At 32.8% G+C, this 22,532-nt stretch overlaps 1 protein-coding gene across 3 annotated transcripts in view; it reads right to left on the bottom strand.

The window, feature by feature from the left end:
• Nucleotides 1-1,505: 1,505 nt before the first annotated feature.
• The window catches only part of ERGIC2 (ERGIC and golgi 2), a 36,158-nt gene continuing 15,131 nt past the window's right edge, over nt 1,506-22,532 (bottom strand). For 2 of the 3 annotated variants that reach the window (XM_082419841.1, XM_082419842.1), the window contains 9 exons: nt 18,782-18,822; nt 14,412-14,513; nt 13,323-13,418; nt 10,881-10,936; nt 9,883-9,981; nt 6,120-6,217; nt 3,354-3,516; nt 2,198-2,280; nt 1,506-2,007 (listed from right to left, as the gene is read on the bottom strand). In XM_082419841.1, coding sequence (XP_082275967.1) covers nt 1,945-2,007; nt 2,198-2,280; nt 3,354-3,516; nt 6,120-6,217; nt 9,883-9,981; nt 10,881-10,936; nt 13,323-13,418; nt 14,412-14,513; nt 18,782-18,822 — 801 coding nt within the window. In that variant the 3' untranslated portion in view covers nt 1,506-1,944. The remainder of the gene's footprint in view (nt 2,008-2,197; nt 2,281-3,353; nt 3,517-6,119; nt 6,218-9,882; nt 9,982-10,880; nt 10,937-13,322; nt 13,419-14,411; nt 14,514-18,781; nt 18,823-22,532) is intronic. The other variant, XM_082419843.1, reaches the window with a different exon arrangement.

The following is a 22,532-nucleotide window of genomic DNA, read 5'->3' as shown; positions in this document are numbered from 1 at the left end:
TTGGAAAACACGGAAACAATTAAAAATCATATATAAGTACCAGAATAATTTTTAAAATCCTTCTTAAAGATACTTAACTGTTACAATCCTAACTGAAAGAAAATAATTCTAAATCAATATTCTTCCTCCTATTTTAAAAAAACCCCTGAAACTTAATTGAACTTTCTGACAAGCAGATTCACAGAACCGACATTCAGTCTAAAACAGCTAAAATTTTAATTCTCTCTAATTAAAATTCCTTTTCCTAGTCTACCTTCATTGGAAATAATATCTGAAGAAAAGAAATCAGAAATACGGAGACAGCCATTCATTATTTGGAATTTTCTGAATTCAAAACCTTTCAAAGCATGTTTGTTACCTATATTAATCAGTTAATTTAATGGCTCAATGATAAACTGTGTATCTTAAACAATGATACTTCTGTTATTATCTGCAAAATACCATTCCACATAAGCTTGAATGAAAAGTAGTTTTATCAGTATTTCTCCTTCTCTCCATTACATTATCTGCCCCAACTGTTTGACTTTTCTTTTACCTTTTAAAAGAATGCAATTTGAAAAACTCTAACTTGTGATGCCCTGTTCTCGAAAAACCACCATTTTAAATCTTGTCTTTTAATCTTGGCCTTGTTACTTACCTGGAATTTTGTCTCCCCATTTCCCTAAATGACTTAAACCATGAGGATTGGTTGATGATTCTTCTACTATCATTAAGTATTACAAAAGGAAAAATGATATTGGCACACATATGCCAAATTTAGTTTTTAACAGCACCTGAGTGATATACCCCTCTCATTATTTTCAATCTTTTATAGTCTATAAATTTAAAATCAATCCTTAAATAGTAAGAAAGCTAGACCAACACAATCTAATACAAAATCAATCACATTCAGGACATTCTGAATGCAGACACTTCTTTCATAATACAGTTTTACAGTTTAACGGACATTGTTTAATATTATAATCTCTCAGATCCGACATTATCTTGTCTTACTTAAATATTTGCCTCATACTTCTATTTTATTTAAAGTTACCCTGTTGCCCACTCACCATAACACATACAAAATATGCTACTTACCCTCTTAATCTTTTACAGACTGGTAATTTTCATCATTAGTAGTGGATCTTTTTATTACTCACCCCCTGCTCCCAAAGTATACCAATAATAAGGATCAGATTAGGAAACTTAGCATCTTTTTTAAACATGTGCTTTCTTCTCCCTGTATAAGTGCCCACTATATAATTTGTGAATGATATCTGTTACGTATTATAGCATCTATGTACCTGCCCCGTAAGAATTCACCTTAGTCTTTCATGACCCTGCCCTGATCAGAAAAGTCAATCGCCAGAGTTTAAAGAAAAGCAGTAACCGTCCTGAAACTGAATTTTTGGATAAATGGTTTTGTCGTTATGGCTTAACAGTCATATGGCTATAACACAGGGACCCCTCCCTCTCTTCTTTTATTAACAATGGGACCTGACCACACTTTTTAAAGTCTAGACTAGTTTTCCACATGTTTTACATATTTTATTCTGACATCATATCTTTTAAAAACAAACAGATGCAAACATTTGCACTTATCAATGCCATTTTCTTTAGATGTGGTTTGACTTCTTCCTTCAGGCTCTTTGTCATCAAGAAGCAAGGTTTGATTTCAATACTGCCATTTGCTATGAAAATATCAGAAGGGGTCATCTTCAACACAATATTCCAGTGGGCTTATTCACTGATTAGATTAGCTGCATAATTTCTTCTAGGACATTTGTAAGAGACACAACACATATAGGATTTCAGTTTGGGTTTTTTTCTTTTTTTTTTTCCCCCCTAGGGTGATTCCTACTTCTCATTCATATTTTCTTTTTTTGAATATATTGCACAATATTTTATTATTAAAAAAGGTTTCACGTCTCAGGCAAAAAGTTTTTCTCCTTTACTTGGGAGGTGCTAATGTGTATTATTTTCTAAAAGAGGTAAGTGGTTGTCTGTGTGGCCATCTTCAAAGGGAACCTAGGGAGGAACAAAAAGACCAAAGCATTAGTTTTATTCCTTACACTATTTCCTCTAAACACAACACTTTATTTTGGGCAATTTCTTTCTGGGCGCCAAGAGCTACTATTTAGATATATGATACTATACTATCATAGTATCAATGATACTATGACTTAGAGATCAGCACCATTTATACTACACCACTTACAGAACTGACGGGTTTGTAGGCTCCAAGTCTGAAACGACAGTAAATTATTTCGACTATAAATTTTCCAATTCCATGTAACATGCCTGTAATAAAAAATAAGTTTATGTTTTTAATTAAATTATGCTTTTAATAAAATTTCTTCCTGTTATTCATTTCCTAATTTTGTAAGTAAGAATAAAAAACTATTATAAAGGAATAGATAAGGAAACAGTTTGCTTTATTCACTTCCACAGTCAAAAATATCAAGACAATTGAATTTTAAAATAAATGAATTTCTTTTCAAAATCACAAGGCCACATAATTCATGACCTTGACAAAGCAATCTTTTCAAAGGTGCTTAATATGTCTCACACCCACACAATTTTGAAAAATAAATACTACTAGCACCACAAATTTAAATGAATCTAAATAAAGCAGTAACAAAAACTTTCATAAGAAAATCTATTCATCCATTTTAAAAATATAATTCAAACTATATAAACTCCATGTAATATTAAATAGAGGTTAGGATAAAAAAGGAACTGTTTCCTTTCTTTATCTATTATACTTAACTCTCAAATTTTCACAATTACAATTCTGCAAGTTATCTTTGAGAGAATCCCATAATCTTAGGGCGAAAAGACCAAAAGTCATAAAAACATTACTGACTAAAAAATTTGTTTTCATATATTTCATAGTTCAACATACCATAAGATACAATTTTACATTGTGTACAGTTAAAAATACCTTAACTGAAAAAGAAAATTTACATTCAAAGTATCTACTATTTCTAGGCATTTTCTCATCTAATCCTACAACACACTTGCAAGTTAGGTATTATTATTCTCATTTTTATATAGAGAAAACAATTTCAGAAAATTTAGGTGACCTACACAAGGCTATCCCCATGTAAATGACAGAACTTGCGTCCAATTCTAGGCTCTCTCTAGCACACTAAGTAATCTCCCGTAAATCACTGAATGCAGTGAACTGAGTTATGTGCAACGCTTAATCAATACAGTTTTTGAGGTTTGAAATTAAATCTTAAAGAAAAAGTTCTTTAAGTATCAAAACATGAGAATGTGTATATTTCTTTCCCCTTTTAAGTAAAAGCATCTTGATTTTTACTGTTAGCAGAACTTTTAGAAATTAGACAAAAAAAGGAATGAATCTTAACCTGTTGTTGAAAAGATTCCTCCAACAATACCACAAAGCCTTACAAAAAACTGCCAGAATGGCATATGCTCCTCAGTAACTGTCACCATAAGAGAGCTGAGATCATATTTCATAAAAATCCCAGAGACTCCATGGCTGCCTGCAGCATGGTTAATGACACGTTCCTAAAGGAAGGCAAAAGGAAGGGGAGAGATAGGAGGAAGAGACAAACAGGATTCACATCATTAGGTTACTTGTATACAGTCAATATGAAGCCCTCCAGCCCTCCTGAACAAGAGGGACAACCAAATCTCTTTACGAATTGTCCTACTAGACCAAGCTCTCCAGAAATAGCAAATTATTCTGTATTCTTTGTATGGTTAGCTTTTGAAGCAATCAAAAGAAGAGAATCATTTTTTACTATTTTCTCAAAAAGGTCACTTTACATACTACAAGGTTTCTACTAAACTCAAGAGTTTATATGGCACATTCTTCATTGACCAAGTCAATGAAAACTACATTCCTATTTTGACATACTTTTTGTATTATTCCTTTGGTAAGAATTTACAAAATAATTCTATCTACTTCCTGTCATTTGAACGATAAGATTTAAAACCAATTTCAATTTCTGTTGTTCCTTTTAAACTATATGAGATAGAGTACAGGAAGAAAACATAATACATTAATTTGAAAGATATCAATATCTGAGCTACTGGTTCAGTTTTTAAAGGAATTTTTTTCTTGAAAGGAGTGTAACTAAAATTATAAACCTACCACAGTGTGCACACTGAGTGAGAATATATTGTTTCACTCCATCCTGTTTACACTTCAAAACTCAAGTTTGCAAATTTCTAGTAAATTTCTATTATAGCATGAAACAACTATGCTACCACAGTGCTTTGTCATGATTTTTGTGTCAGGCCCTACCTGTTTTTACTAAGCTGTAACTAAACTGCAAGCTTTAGGAAGACAAGTAACATGGGAAATTAAAACAATTTCATGTGGGCATTACAAAACCTCTTTGCTTATTAGCACAACAGAGCCTTCCTTATAAGCCATTGATCAAGTTTCCAATATAAAGTGACTTCATCTTAAAGTTCTGATAAGTACAATATTTTGCCGAAATTATAAATATATTGTCACCACCTATGTGAGTGGATGTTGTTTTAGGGATCATGGTGTCTACATAACAAAAGACTCATAATGATTCACTTTTGGTCTAGGAACAATGAAGGTCAGCCCTGTCCTTCTCATCCTCCACTCTACCAACTCCAGTTATTCCTTTTTTTTTCTTTAAAGTGAAATACAACTACTGTAGTTGTCCTGTCAATACTAACACACCCCACAAAGGTCCAATGCTCTGGGATTCTATTTTTTTCTTCTTGTTGATTTACTCTTGTTATTTAAAATACATCCTGGAGATAATTTCATATCAGTATATAGATATCGTTCTCTCTCTCTTTTTTAAAGTTGCATGTTCCTCCATTGTGTCGATGTATCACTTGGGTTGTTTCCAGTCTTCTGCCATTACAAGTAACAAAACGAATAGTCTCATATACAACATCACTTTTTTTCCACTGTATCTTTGGATACAATTTCTAGAAGTGGGATTGCTGGGTCAAAAGGTAAATGCATATGTCATTCTGCAAATATCGCCAAACTCCCTTCCAAGAGACTATGCCATTTTGCACTTCCTTAGCAATGTATGCATGCCCGTTTTCCCCAAAGCCGTGCTGCTGTGTAGACTGCCTGACCTTCAGGTGTTGCCAACCTTAGTGAGAAATGGTATCTCCCCACCCATAAAGAAATGCTAAAAAGCACAATATATACTTGTAGACACTTTACCTAGTTTCTCTTTCTCTCTGTATGTGAGTGTGCGTGTGCACACACACATACACGGAGTTACACATACTTGATTTTCCCTCCTGAACCATTTGAAAAGTTATAAACACGTGACACTTCACCCCTAAAAACTTTAGTATTTAGTTTTCCAAGAATAAGGAAAACTCTACAATTACTGAGGACATAGTCAACATAAGTTATAAGACTATCAAAGGAAAATTTCATATGGAGGAAAGCAAATTTTTAAAAGCACTTAAATTGTGGAATTCTTCTGGATACTAGTATTTGAATATTCACCATTCTTGAACACAATAAGAAAACCTAGCTTATAAAAATAAAAAATTAACAACAAAAAGAATGAAAGAAAGAAAGAAAACATGGCCCCAGAGTAGGTGAGAAATCTGTTAAACTGCCCAATTCCAAAATTCTGCTTCTCAATGTCAATATTTACTTATAAGGCCACTCCACCCTAAGGTTACAGAACGTTTGTCCTCTCAATTAGATGAATATGAAGCCCTAACTTAGGAAGGCAAACCCTCTAAATCTGCTATCTGAGTCACAATAACCATGTGTGTCCCAGGGTAGATACATTAATTAAAAAATAAATAACAGAGAAATCAGAAAATCTGCTGGCAGATTAAAAAAACCGCTTATACCAATACATGGGAAAACATTAAAAATTAAGATATTAAGAGTAAAATAATTAATATCATAGTTTAATAACTTTTTACTAATTGAAAACATTCCAGATTTTTAAAATCTACTTCTTTTCTTACTCTAAAACATACTTAATACCCATTTCTGATATTTTATTGACTTAAAATAAAATGTCAATGCATTTCAAATTTTAAATGGAGGAGGGCATTACCTGGAACTCCAAACTAATTTTGTAGAGGGACTATAAAATGCTTTAAATAAATAATTTTACCAGTTGGATTCAACTTACCCTTTCTGTCACAGAAAACTGATGGGTGTCTGCTGAAATTTTATATGTATGTAGTTTTGTTGGCACGATTGTAATAAAATATTGGAACATCTGGTTGTCTAGAATAAAAACAAAATGTAGTTTTTTTCATCAATCCAGTAGCAATGAAACTACTGCCAAATACATCAGCCTTCCATTAAATACATCTAATCTGAAATTTAATGCTACTTGTAACTTAATGTCTAACAAAAAAATATTATAAAAGAATCAATGAAAGCAATATATTCACACTTGGTAAAACAAGTTCTCAGTAAGCATAAAATAGTCACACAGGGCTTTCCTGGTGGCACAGTGGTTGAGAATCTGCCTGCCAATGCAGGCGACACGGGTTCGAGCCCTGGTCTGGGAAGATCCCACATGCCGCGGAGCAGCTGGGCCCGTGAGCCACAATTACTGAGCCTGCGCGTCTGGAGCTTGTGCTCTGCAACAAGAGAGGCCGCGATAGTGAGAGGCCCATGCACTGCGATGAAGAGTGGCCGCCCTTGCCACAACTAGAGAAAGCCCTCGCACAGAAAAGAAGACCCAACACAGCCATAAATAAATAAATAAAAACACTTAAAAAAAAAAAGTTAAAAAAAAAAATAGTCACACAGACACACACACACATCTATTAGAAGATGTCAAAAAAGATGAGCTAGTGATCTAGTTAGATATCCTTTATAATCATTATCATCTTTTTATAAAATATGGAAAATAAAAGCATTTCTTTATAGTACAGAAACTAATAAAAATAAAGTTATAATAGCATAACCACCACAAGACACATTTTCAGTTTCTACTAATATCTGAAGAGAAATAAATAAACCAAAACTGAATTAGCTGTTGGATATATAAAGCAAAATGTAGCCTTTGGATAAATATGAAGAATCAATACCACAATAGGAAAATAAGAAAAGAAACTACTCAATGATGGCCTGGGGTTACTATGTAATCAAAATGATCATATTTATATAGTCATTAGGCATTTCTAGGTTTAATACAAGTCATAAACACCAGTATATTACTAATTATTAACTAATTTTAAACAATTAACAGTTCACATGATACAAAACATGTTAATTCTCTAGGTATACATTCTAGAAAATTTAGAACTAGATATATCTATCTATAGTTTCAGCTAGGTAAGTGAATAGGGCCTCATTACGTTTGCGATGTACTTCACGTCACATGGTGATAATTGTCTATGATAACTGAGTACATGAATAAAATATATCAGTTTTAAATGTATGGTTTGATAAATTTTGACAAACGTTTTTATCCATACGATCACCACCACTATCAAAATATAAAACATTTTAATCATCCCCAAAAAGTTCCTTTGAACCCCTTTTCAGTCAATCCCTTCTACCTCTGGTCCTAGGCCAACCACTAATCTACCTTCTATTGTTACAGACTAGTTTTGCCTATTCTAGAATTGCATATAAATGGAGGTATACAGTATGTATTTTTCATGTGTCTAGCATGAATTAATTTTTATTTTTATTTCCATCAGTTCAATTTCTCTGTCTCTTATCTCAGTGTAATTCAGAATAGTAGAGGGAAAGGTAAAACTGTAGATAGAAGGGAGAGGTAAGAGTAATGGTCTCTTCAACACTAACATTAAACAAGTTTCTAACAAAATAAAGCAAAGTCTGTTTCAACTTCACCATTTCTTATTTCACCTACCACTATAACTACCACTTGTACCACTATAACTTTCAAAAACATAAAACAGTTTTTGGCCAGTTCTATTATTAATTTCAACTTAAATCCTAAATATTACCACAGATAATATTAGAGCAAAAGTGTGTCAACTTTGTCCACGACTAATAAGTGGCTTATCAATTGTGGACGATCTTTCATCCTTTGAGTTGTTCTCTGATGTAAACTGAACTGCTCAATCTGTGCTTATTTTTAAGGTGTTTTACAAATATCTCTATTACATCATAAACAAAAATAACAAGCTGAAAGTGATCGGAGAAGAAGGTGTTCAAGTATGAAGTATTTATTGAAAAAAAAGATGAAATTGAGAGTGGTGAGGTTATAACCAATATTGTACACATGGGTGGGATAATTAGACTTGAGGGAAAAAATGAGAGACAAAGGAAATCTCACCACGTGAGGAATGAAGTCCAATGCAATGAATAGTAGCCAATGCGGGTCAAAGAAACGTGACAGGGAAAATTGGAAACCTCTTAAGCTATGGAGAGAGAACTGCTGAAGACCTATTTGTCTAATATATACGTCTGTTAGATAACTTAATGGCCAGGCAGGGGGAAAATGCTGTTGCATTAGATTTTGCTGCAAGCCACAAATTGTTCCAAAGGTTATAGGTCTGTCCAAATCTGCACAGCATTAAAGATGTCACTGCTAAGTAATCCCCTCAAAATTCCTACATGAAGGAGGGGGTAGTTACCTGAATCCAACAGATCCGTAATGCTGAATTTTTTCTTTTGCGAAAAAGAGGCCCAATAGAACATGTATTAGGAAGGAGAAGAGTATACCTGCTTTAAAGCTCTGAATAACCTACTGACATTCATCTCATGCCATTTTATAAAATAACTCTAAACACCTCTTAGTCTTCCTGAACATGTAAATTTTAAGTCTTTTGAAAATTAATCTGTTCATATTTAGATCTGCTTCTTTACGAAAATGTATAGTTCATTTTAGCATCTTGAAACAAAGTATTAACCAACATGTTTTCAATTGAGCATCTCCTGTAATATTTAATGTATTTTGGTGTAGAATGAACACATAAAGATGAGATCACACAGAACAAAGCTTGTAATTCTCAGAATGTTTCTACTCACACATTTCCAAATTTAGTACACTCAAGCTTCCTTGAGTGAAACATTACCACACAAACATAAAATACTCATGAATTCTAAATAAAACATCTTTAATGTATCTGATTACAACACTAGGCTAAAAGAGTAAAATACTGAAAAGAACATTAATAAATCTATTTGAATTAATAAAAAATGAAATCCTTAATTACAGTTTTGCAAAGGCTAGAATTCCTAGTGGCACAGGAAGCTTTAGACGTCCTTAAGGCATATCATATAATATGACTATTTAAGAAGAAAGGCAACCAAAAATCTTCAAAAAACATGACAACAGATAACTTACTACAAAATTAAGGAAATAATCCATCCATATTTGCATAAACTGAAATTTTAAATGGAATAGATGGTTAAAACAAACAGTAATAAAAGGTATCTGTACTACTTCTGACTGTGTTAATACCAAACCATTCTAGAAAAACTCTAGGTTTCTGATGTTTGTAAAATTCTCTAGAGAGGTTTCTGATATGGTAAATACAGTATAGATTTTAGAACTTTGAACCTACACAAAGAAGAAAATTCTTCTTATAATGTTCAAACTTTCTTTTGTTCTTATTCTTTCTTTGTTGAATATGGAAAAGCAGTTATGCCCTCTTAACACATTAACCTTTCATATATTTAGAGAGCTTTTAAATTCTACTCCTTCTCCTGATTACTTCTGACTAATTTCTTATTCTGTTCCATGGCTCATTTTTTACCATTTAAAATTCATCCACTACTAGAACAAATGCTCTTACACACATCTCCACTTAAAGATGATCAGCATTTAAACCACTTCAAGATTTATCTGTTTATCTGTTACAAGGGGGTTAGGAAGAGGATTATTTAAAATGTATTAATATCAAAGTTATAAGAACAATTTGCCTACATGCAAATTCCAACAGTAATTATTAAATACTTACGATCTAATGCAATTTTTTCAGTTCCATCTAAAGGATTAATAATTCCTGGAACAAGCTCTCCAAAAGACAAATGATCTATTCTGTGAGAAAAATTGTAAGCTAAGAGGCAAAAAAAACCAATTAAGTACAGAAATTAAATTATTCGAAACTACATGTTACAGATTAGTTCACATTCTTACCTATTCTCAAATGAAAATATCTAAAATCTGCTGGTATAATAATATAGTATTTAAAACCATATTATTTTGAGAAAAATGCATGCAAATATGTGGGAATTATATGTATAGAGGTAAACACATTCTGATAAAATGCTATATCGCAAATTTCATAATTATATACGAAGTAATATCGAAGAAATAATATGACATCTAATTCTGATAAACAAAAAAATAAGTCTTTTCTAGTCCAAATCATCATATAGAAACAGGATTGTGTTGTTAGAAGAACTGAGATGATGTCCATGAAACTGATCAGATATATTTTTAATACACACTATTGCTTTAGCACATTTCTGTTAACTAAACTTGTTTATTATGGAATTTATTATTTGTTTTTGTTGTCTAAAGGAGACTTTAAAAACTAAGTTTTATGATAATCATTACATAAAACTAACTTGAATACTTTATATATGTGTGTAAATGTCCATATTTAAATTTACATATTGAAACAAGCTTCAAATATATTCTCTTCACTATCTGTAAAAACTAGCAGAAAAAAAAAAAAATAGCAGAAATGTGTACTAAGTGATATAAAGCACACCAAGGCTGCTTCTCCCTACCTCAGCAACTTCTGAGCTATGACTAAAAAGAAATATAGGTAGCTTAAAGACAAGAGAAAATGGATTAGTCAATAAGTTAGATCACTTATTTTCTCCTTTAGATATCTTCTTTTGGCATACCCCACTTCCAAAGCCCTACCTTGCACCAGCACTAAAAATTAAAAAACACACTTTTTTTGCAAGGACATCTTCACAGAAAGAAATTTCAGAAACTGCTTACAGTCGTGGTTGACAAGTGCTGCCAAGTGTGCATGACCTCGGGGATGTGGAATTGCCCTGAAAGGAGGAAAAAAAGATTAAAGTAATAACATTTAAATACATAACTAATTAAAATCATAAAAGGGATCTTTCCTAAGTTATATAATTTTCTTAGTATAAAATAATATGACAACATACTTGGCCCATGATTTAAGTAGGTAAATCTCATCTCAGTAATGCAATAAACTGGGGGTTGGCAAACGTTTTCTGTAAAGAGTCAGACAGTAAATATTTTAGGTTTTGTGGGCCAAGATGCAAAACTGAAGATATTATGTAGTTACATAACAAGAGAGAAAACAAATTTTCACAAACTTATTAATGAAATTCAAATGATAATAGTAGTAACTGAGTACTTTTTTAGAATCCAGGTATTTTTGCTGGGAGATAACATTTTGCTTTACTGGGGTTTAGAGTTGACATTCTCTATTTTCAAAATCCCAGATAGGATAAGGATAGGATACAAACCAAATGCTTTTCCATTTGGCCTCTCTTATTGATAATATGAGTTATCACATGGAGAGGTAAGTGAAATTGAGAACAAAGGCCAAAATATAGAAGTTCTTACAATATCTGTCAACGTTACCCTCTTTCAGTTAGTTTTGGAGTAGGATATTGTTTGTATCCAGAAGTGCAATAAAACCTTCTAAATTTCTTTGAGCCAACTATTATTTGTTGACTATATGATACCAAGAAATTCTAAGGTTCCCATCTACAGGTTGGGGATGGAGAGAATAGGTCCTGGCAACAGCAACAAAACAACAAAACCTGAATGTTAAGAAGAGTGGGATAACAAAGACAAAGCAGGGAATTTCCTGGCAGCCCAGTGGTTAGGACTCAGCACATTCACTGCCGAGGGCCTGGGTTTAACCCCTGGTTGAGGAAGTAAGATCTCACAACCCATGTGGCACGGCCAAAAAAACAAAACAAAAGCAAAGACAAAGCAAATGCTTGATTTGATCTGATCACTGTAAACACTGAAATAATTTTGCATAGAAGTCTAACACTGTCTCTATATATTTAAAAAATCTCCAGCAATGCTCTGTCCTGTTTTATGGCCTTTCCCTCAGTCTAGATGCCATTCTCTCCTTTTATATATAAAATTCCTAATCATCCATTAGTGTTCCAAGGTTTTCCTCAATAAAGCCTCCACTGACTTGCAGAGTAGGTCAGGTACCTTGTTATATAGTTTCTTATCAGCCATACATAGTTTTCCTTTATAACTTCAATACAACTATAATTAAATAATTATTAGTGTAATTCACTGTTTAAAATTCAGATTCTCTCATAGAATGTCAGCATCATAAGGGCAAAAACCCTTTCTCTGTTTTTCGCTGTTTCATCTTTAGTATCTAGCATGGTACTTTGCACATAGCAAGTACTGAAAAAATGTCTTTTGCAATGAAGAATTGTTCAGCTTTGCAAGTCTAGGTGGAAGGAAGGAAGGGAGGGAGAAAAGCAGAGAAAGAGAGAGGAGATAATTAGAGAATCTATTTATTCATTCAGGAATTTACCAAGTGTTTATTATATGACAGTTTCTGTGCTGGGTTCTGCTCATGAAGGCAGGTGGTCTGATATTTTTCCTTAACATTTACCTAATTTAACTTTATCCCAGACACATTTCTAACTACATCAAAATACTTGTCTCGTACTGGTCAGGGATTATATTTTGATGAGGATCACCAAAAGGAAAAACAAAACAAAAACCTAATATCCAACAAAATGAACAAATTAATGAAATGTCTAGGTAAGAGCTTTCTGGCTACTAAAACTTGGCAAGCTGAAGGTTTTAATTCATATCTACCTACAGCTTATATACTTTAATATATGAAATATGACATGACTGTTTTTCTTTTGTTTTGAAGCAGTAGTTTTTAAAGTTAGTAGTCTTCTCGGGCTTCCCTGGTGGCACAGTGGTTGAGAGTCTGCCTGCTAATGCAGGGGACACGGGTTCGAGCCCTGGTCTGGGAGGATCCCACATGCCGCGGAGCAACTAGGCCCGTGAGCCTGCGCGTCTGGAGCCTGTGCCCCGCAACGGGAGGGGCTGTGATACCGAAAGGCCCGCGCACCGCGATGAAGAGCGGCCCCCGCACCGCGATGAAGAGTGGCCCCCACTTGCCGCAACTAGAGAAAGCCCTCACACGAAAACTAAGAGACCCAACACAGTCATAAATAAATAAATAAAATAAATAGCATTATTAAAAAAAAAAAAAAAAAAAAAGTCTTAAAAAAAAAAAAAAAAGTTAGTAGTCTTCTCTATCCTGAGGTTGAAGGCTGAAGACATCAAAAATACACATTTTAAGAGTTCTCTAGTGGTTAGTTATATATTATTTGATTAACAAAGAATTTACTTTTAACCGAACTGCCAACTTGTTTAAAGTATTTTCAGCAAGTGAAAAGAACATACTTGCCCACAGTTATGTGAAAATTCCCTGCTACTTTATTGACATACAGATGACCACGAATTCTGCAAGCATCTGGAGGCTGCGATGGATCATCTTCCCTGTTACAACAAGATATATTAGAATTACTTACAGCATATTCAATAAAGTCACCGTATTTCTGGCGAGAAAATTTTATAGAGGGGAAAAAAAAATCCCTAAAGATCAATTTTTAGGTAATGTTCTAAATGTCAAAAGTAGAATAGCAGTTTTTTGAAGTCTACACATTTATTAAAAAACATCTACAAAATGAAAAAACTTACATAATTATTATATATATATATTTTATTTACACAAATATAAAATTTCAAGGTTATTCAAATTTAACCAGAGGACTAAGTCTAATGAAAGAAGAAAAATTAAAGTAAAGAATTACTAGTCCAACAAAGACATGCTTTTATCATGTTTCTGGTACTTCAGGGGACAGGAGGGGTTGGGAAAAAGACTGAGTAAGGGAAGGGCAGGCAGGTCACTTAACTTCAAATAGACATTAACATTTTCTTCCTAAGCAAATGTAAAACCTCTGTTTAGTTTTAAATTTAAATGATAATTTTCATGATTATAGCATTTCCAAATATAAGCTCTTCTAATCTATAAAAGAGACAAAAAGTGAAATAAAAACATGAAAGTCCTAACCAAAGTTTATACATCCTCATAATGGTAAATGAATTTAATTTGTTCTTAAAACCTAGTACAATTTTATATGAAGGTACACCATACACACGTAAAAGAGAAAAATTAAATGAAAATAATATTTGGGATAATCCTGATCAATATCACAGGCCATAAATTTAAGAGTAAAAAAGACATCTTGAGACTTCCCTGGCGGTCCAGTGGTTAAGACTCCGCGCTTCCACTGCAGGGGGCGCGGGTTCAATCCCTGGTTGGGGAACTAAGATCCCATATGCCACACGGTGCGGCCAAAAAAAAAAAAGACATCTCATCATACAGAATGATTACATTTTCTCTAAGAAATATAAGATTCAGAGGAATAAACCAATACTAAAATTATGTCACAGTAAATTCTTAATAAATAGTCTCACAAAATCTCCCACCTTGGTGGAAGTGCTGTTGATGTACTTTTAAAAGCACTTTTAAATATCACATCTTGAAGTGAATGTTCTTCTTGCAGTCTACTCTGAATCAGCTGTAGCATCCTAAATACAAAACAAACAAGCAATAGTTAAAAAATACAGTAAGACACACAGAGAAAGCCAACACTATTTTAAAAATAACACAGGTAGTTGACTTAGCTAAGCCATACATTTATTATTACATAACTTTATTCTAAAATAAAGTCCTAAGTATTCTTTGGTCATTTCCTTGAAAGTAGGAAAAGTGAGGGAGTATGGCTAGAGGTCTAACAGCTGGGCTCCTTATGTCTGTCTAATTCCATCAGTAATGAACATGTGGACCCTAATTACATGTCCATTATTGGTGGAATCAGGGTCACCAAGAAAGAACTTCTGTTCACCTGAATATCTAAATTCATCTTTCATGCATGCATGCAGCAATAACAAAATTCTTAGTTTTTGTCGGGCATTGAATAAAGTGTTATAGATACAAAGAATAAGACAAATAAGAGGCCACATAATAGATCTGATGGACTTAAAGGGGCAGATTACTGGGGGTTAAACCCACACAGGAGCATCCAATTCTCATTACAAACCAGGCCACAGTGACATTTAATATCACCTAGTGTCTGCCTTTTCCAAAGAAACCTGAACTTTGACAAGACCATTCTAAATGAAATATTATATTCTACCTATAATTTTTAAAAAGAATATCAGCATATAAGGTATAGGATTATAGAGAACAAAGTATACATTTGAGAACTCACGCTTAGATTTTCTTTTTAAATATACTTAGCCACTAAAAACACATTAGTTGCTTGAAGATTTTTTTTTACAAAATTGTTACATTTACAATAACTCATGAAATTACTTATTCTGAAGAACAAAACCAAGAATAAAAGTATTTCTTCTCTCTAATATTTCTAACATTTTCAGCAATAACTTTGTATCTTTAGATATAATCCTATTTTATATTCTTTAATCTATATCTTTATATAACTAACATCCAAAGTCACCTGTATCAGAGTTCAAACTCAGCAAGTACAAAATTTATACCCAGAGGGAAAGGAGGGATGAATAGACAAAACTGGGAATTTTCAGGCCAGTAAAACTACAGGTACTGTAATGGTGAGTACATGTCATTATGTATTTGTTAAAACTCACAGAGTGTACATCTCCAAGAGTGAACTCTAACGTAAACTATGGACTCTGGGCAATAATGATGTGTTCATGTAGGTGCATAGATTGTAAGAAATGTACCACTCTGGTGTGGGGTATTGATAACAATGGAGGCTGTACACGGGTGGGGGCAGGGAGTATTTGGGTACTCTGTACTTTTCACTCAGTTTTGCTGTAAACCTAAAACTACTCTTAAAAAGTCTTTATATATTTATATACACATACATACACATAAATAACTTGGAAATATTATTATCAAACATAGGAACTTAAAGAAGAAGCAAATGTAAATCAGAATATATTTCACATCCCATCATAATGATATAATAAACATTTTTTAGAAGTGCAAGTGAGAGATAAAGACAAAATACGTATGCACCACCCACTAAGAACACTGGTAACAGGCCTATTTAAAATAAAAAGTCATTTTTATACTGTAAATTTAGTAGAAATAAAAAACAGTAATCAGGAAGGCTATGTCCAGGGTTTGAGATTTCCTTTTAATAAAGGAAAGAGATTAATTGGGATCCTAAATATTTTAAGAAAGCAGAACAATTGAAAGAAAACTTAAATATCTTTTAGCAAATTCTATAGGTAAAGAACGTTTTGGTATGCACATTATTCAGGTTGTTAGGCCTTAGGCATCTCTAGTCCATTCAAGAATATTTGTTTAGAAGCAGAACATGATAATCTAGGAAGCTTCAAGAGGCCAGATCCCATCTTCAGATTTACATGTACAAAGACTTAAAATCTTTAGATCTAATGCTAACAGAAATTGAAAGCTTCATATTTTTGCATGTCTTGTATTTCCAGAGTTCAACTTTTATTGCTTGGTCAGTGGGAAAAGAGGTTGATGACACCAAACTGTGTGTCTTCTGTTTCCAGAGTTCAAGTTTTAGTGCTGGGCAGTGGGAAAAGAGGTTGATGACACCAAACTGTGTGTGTGTGTGTGTGTGTGTGTGTGTGTGTATGTGTGTGTGTGTGTACGTGTATAACTTCTGCCTCAAATATACCAATAAATACCCGAGCTTATATTCCATATATAAAAGGATGTAGAAAATTCTACAATGGAAAATGTCTACCATTTTAACAGTAAAAACACAATCTCTTCTCTCACTTACTACTGGTCTTGAACACTAAATAAAATTCTAGATGAAAGGAGACTTCTCACTTTAACATTTCTGGAATAAAGTAATGTATTTCATCTCTGGATGGCTCTCTACTAAAAACGCTAGAAGCCCAGAGACACCTAATATTCAGTTATTTTGTTCAACACATTCGTTTCAACTTTAATTTTAAAAGCTCTCCAAATGGTGAAAGTGGAAATTAAAAGAGAAAGGCCTTTGAAATGTATTTAGGGACTAGAAAGAAAAAAAAAAAAAAATGGTTAAAAAAATTTTGTTGTAATAATCTTAAATTAGGTAATGCCTTTTTAAATAAGCATAAGACATAGTCTAGAAAACAAAAAGAAAGAAAAGAATGGGGATGGGGTAACCATTTATAACAAAGAACTAATTTCTTTAATATACAAAAAATCGGGCTTCCCTGGTGGCACAGTGGTTAAGAATCCGCCTGCCAATGCAGGGGACACAGGTTCGAGCCCTGGTCCAGGAAGATCTCACATGCCACGGAGCAACTAAGCCCGTGTGCCACAACTACTGAGCCTGCACTCCACTCTAGAGCCCATAAGCCACAGCTACTGAAGCCCGTGTGCCTAGAGCCCGTGCCCCGCAACAAGAGAAGTCACTGCAATGAGAAGCCCAGCACCGCAATGAAGAGCAGCCCCCCCCACCCCCACTCGCCACAACTAGAGAAAGCCCTCGCATAGCAACAAAGACCCAATGCAGCCAAAAAACAAACAAAACAAACAAAACAACCAAAAAATTATTTAAAGTTATTAAGAAAAAAACCAACAACCAAGCAAAATGGGCATACGGCATGAGCAAGCAGTTTCACACACACAAAAATACAAACGGGAAAAAAAAAATCCACAGATATTCAATTGATTTACAAAGAAATGTTAACTAAAACAAGTGCAATACCAGTTTTCACCGATCAAATTGGCAAAAATAAAAAAAGTCTGGTTATACCCACTGTTGGTGAGGTTGTATAGAAACAAGTACTCTCACATACTGATAGCTTTGGAATATAAATGAAACTATTTGGGGAAGATGTTTCGCATTATCTATCAAAATTTTTTTCCAGTTTTACTAATATATAACATTGTATAAGATTAAGGTATAAATATATGATTTGACAGATGTATATATGTGAAATGATTACCACCATAAGTTTAGTTAACAACCACCACCTCACCATTACAAATTTTTTTCCTTGTGATGAGAACTTAGCAAAACATTAAATATACTCTAAAAGATAAATTTCATTTCTAGAAACTTTATATACATATACATATATTCACTCAAGTACATAAGGAATATATATATATATATATATATATTATATATATATATATACACACACACACACATTCACACAAGGAATTAGATTCAAGAATTTTCACTGAGCATTGATATTAGAATCCTGCAAGCAATCTAAATGCCCATCGATAAGTATCCGATTAAATAAATTATAGCTTATCCATAAAAGGTACCACTATATGTACTTAAGTGGGAAGATGTCCAAAATATAAGGTTAGGTTGGAAAAAGAAAGTTATAAAACAAATGTATAGAATGACCCCATATGTATTAGGAAAAAAATAACATAAGCAAATATGGAAACATGTAGAAAATTATACACAAACAGAATATTTCTAGCAGGCTACACAAGAAATTTAACTCTGGTTATTACCACCAGTCAGTGGCACTAGGTTTAGAGAATGATGAGGAGGCTTTTACTTTCACTTTATATCCTTTATATTCAAATATGATCATATATTGCTTTTAAATTTTTTTAAATAGTAGTTAATACAATTTTAAATGAAAACTGAAGTGTATTTATGATTCAAAGTGCATTAAAGATTATAGGACTTTCCTAAGATCTGATAAAATCTTTGAAAGTATAAAGATTATATTATATACTATATTCTGCTAATATTTCATCCAAAGAAATGCCTAGAGAAATATATTAATCTATGAATAATTTACAGTAGACAAAAGAGACAAAGCATGATCTAATTTCCATGGACCACAATACTTTGTTTACTTATTACCTCTGCCACTCTTTTTGCTGTGGTGAAAGATCAAATATTGCCTGAAATAAAGGAAAACATAATCACTAGCACTGTCAATTTCTCTTGGCTCTTATATCATAATTTTTAAAAATTTTCTTTGACCAAGGAACAAATTTATAATAACATTAAAAACAAGTATTTGTTATTTACATTTAATCTTCCATAAGTCAAACTAAAAAATTTAAAATTTTACTCAAAAGTAGTATAAAGAGATTTCACTAATTGTGAATATTTTTCTATTACAGTTATCTACATTTATAGGAATGTATACAATGCAATCTATCACATGTACAAAATGATATTTTAAGACTTAAAATCATTTAAATGATGCCAGCATGAAACTTAAGTATTTAAAAGAGAAGAAGAAATGAAAAAGACATACAGCTTAAGTATAATATTCAAGCATCCAAAGCCCATATTCTTGCCAGGAAAATACCATGATAAAATCAAAAAGTTTTGAAATGACCTAACAATGTCACTATAATCCCCAAATGTATTAATCAAGAAAGAATAATTCAAGAAATTTTATCTAGGCACTATGTTCACCAATTCAAAGACAAACTTAGCGACTTTGTAGAATCAGAGGAAAAAAGGCAAGCTTCTCACAGTTTGTGGCAATATCCACAATTTAATTTTCCAACAAAAAGTCCACTTTTGCTTTTTATAAAGGCAATTTATAACAAGGCATATTAATTCTACTTTCTAACTTATCAATATTATTAATGATCCCTCCATAATCATGCCCTAACCTACTACTCTCTCACTATAAATCCTCTCTTTAACCCCTCATTGCATCAGACAGTTCTACCTCTGTGCCTTTGGTTATTTAATTATATCAACCTGGAACCTTCCTCTCCTGTAATTGTGACCCTAATGTCAGTCTAAATTCTATACACCATTTGCTCTAGGTTAATGATTATAATGAAATTACTTTGATTACTCCTCCTGCTGAACTTGTCTACACCTTGCTTCTCAACCTTTTTCACACCACAGCACACAAAGAAAATGCTATAAAACACACCATGGCAAACAGATGAGGCTACATGCAACTGCTCCCCAGTTACCTTGTGAATAAAACTACTGACAGCAGGGACTATGTGATTCTCCCTTTGACTTCCCCCAACTGCTCGGTATAGTGCTTAACACAGCGGGTAAAGAACTACTGAGTGGCCTACTTTGTGCTCGGCACTATGCTACTTAAATCATTATCTCACTTAACCTTCGTAACAACCTTGTGAGTTTGTTATTATTCTCTCCTTTTTATATATAAAAAAGAACTCAAAAGATTAAAAATTTTTTTCAAAAATCACAGATAATGAAGGTCAGTATATAAACCCAACTATGTCAGATTCCTCACTTTCTCACATCCCTAAAAGTAGTTATTTTCTTTAAATAAATAGTAGCTATCATAGCATATTGTGTGATCATGGTTTAGAAACCAGTAAAATTATTAGAATTAAGTTTTTAATATTCAGACTGCATATGAAAAGAATGAGTGAAAATTTAAAAACAAGTAAAAATTATCTCAAATAATTTTACATTAATAATAATTCTTAAATATTTTAATATAAATTAGGACAAGGGAAGGAATACTTATGAAACACTGTTAAACGTTTTTAAAATTACTGATAAAAATATACAATGACATATTTTTAAGTTTCTAACTTTCTGGCTAAGACATGACTTTTAGTTCATGACAGTTAAATTAAAATAAAACTTTCCTATTCCACAAATGATTGAAAGAAATGGCAGAAACTGTTACAATGGAATAATCAAAGATCTTGCCACAATTACATAATTCTAACATATTCATCAGTGCCTAATACCTGCAATTCATTATGCTTTACATTTTGTGAGCTATAAAGAAGAAAAAATAAAGTAATTGCTTTTCAGGAGCTTAGAATCTAGCTGAAGAGACAAGCTGTCCAGAAAAAATATTTATTAAAAAAATCAGAGACTTAAATAAACGTGAAGAGAGTGGGAGTGACAGACACTCAGTATGGAGAGAATACTAGAAAAACAGCATAAATAAATTTTAGAGGATAAGTTCAAGATGATTATCTCCTCAAATTCTCACAATGTCCAAAGAAACAGAAAAATGAGGACACAAACTGTATCATTATTTTAAATCATTTTAAATTAGCATCCATATGCTGGAAATTATCAAAAACTTATGCAAGATAGCATACAAGGGAGACTAAATTGAGAAAAGAGCCCAACACATAATTTATTTCATGGGACAGGAAAATCCATGAAAGCAGTAAATCCCCAGTTCAGAGAAACAGAGGAAAACAGGTGATAAAAGTTAACAAGACACTTGAGGAAGAGACAGTCACCATCCTAAGAAGACTTCTAGCAGTTCAATCGAGTGCCAGAGACCACATCACAAAGGGCATTCCACAGCATTATTATTCCCAGATTACATGTGACCTGGACTGTATTCTAAATTAAGCAAAAATACTGCTACAGCTGGCTGCTAATGAGGACAGTCACACCAGTTAAAGAAAAAAGGAATTACCCTAGCTAAATTTAACCTGTCAAAACAAATACAGAAAAGGAAATATGGGGTGCCGTGGTGAACCACTCTGCCATCCTGAACCCAATGTGACTTCCTGCTTTCTTTTCAAAAGCATCTGAAGCTCTAATTTTGCTTAAAAGAAACACAGTATATCTAAACTATATATCCTTCTCCTTTCATTTAGGTCTGGAAAAAAAAAAAAGTGGGGGCAGGGAGGGAAAGGGAACCGACATAACTCAACAGTCTATCTCAACTCTCAGTCAGTTAACTGGCCATTTATTTTCCCATCCTAAAGATGAACAAGAAAATAGATAGCTAGATAGACAAAAAGATTCATTAATTTGAAAGAAGTGGTATATCTGAGGTCCGAGGGATAATTTTCCTCTGTGATACCATTTCTAAAAAGAAGAAGAAAAGTGAAGTTTTTCTAATTATTTCTCAATGAGATTTAACATCATGAAGACAGAAAAAAATGGAGTGATCTGCAATATATCAGAGGTGGAAAATATAATCACTGAATTTTAAAACATAATGAAGGCATTGAAAAAAAAAAGATTGATCCTGCTGGATCAAGGTCATCTCCCAGAACTCACAGGCAAAGTTCAAAATATGCATCTTATGCAAGAATTGATAAAAATATTGAGAACCACTCCATGAAATTCAACATCACTTGATAAGAATTTTGAAAAAGAGGTAAAACCATTACTCTGAACATCATTAAAGCAAACAAACAAGCAAAAAACACTTAAAACTTCAGATCATTAATACCATCAAAAGCCAAAAATAACTAAAGGGGATCCACACTTGGATATATAGGATAAATATCTGAATTTCAAAAGTAAAAGAAAAAAGCATATAAGTAGATAAATATGTTACCTACAAAGAAAAAAAAAATTATGCCAGAAGGCAATAAAGGAATGTCTATAAAGTTTTGAGTGTAAAACACCATAAAGCAAGAATTCTATCCTCAGCCAACCTTACATGTATTAAGAACAGAATGACATAGGCAGTCTGTCATAAAACATAACCCACATATTCTTGCTTGATAAGGAAGTCACAGAAAGTCCCTCACAAAACGATAAACAAAAATAAAGAAACTAAGAAGGGTAGAAAATAAAAGCAATAAAACATAAAGTTGAATCATTATTCCTAAAATAGTATGAAATAGAATGCAAATGTTAGTGTCTGATAATAACCATCTAGATCTAAATT

The sequence above is a fragment of the Balaenoptera physalus genome (assembly GCF_965194825.1).
Source record: "Balaenoptera physalus genome assembly, chromosome: 13".
NCBI classification, from domain to species: domain Eukaryota; kingdom Metazoa; phylum Chordata; class Mammalia; order Artiodactyla; family Balaenopteridae; genus Balaenoptera; species Balaenoptera physalus.
This window is presented reverse-complemented; position numbering and strand designations above follow the sequence as displayed.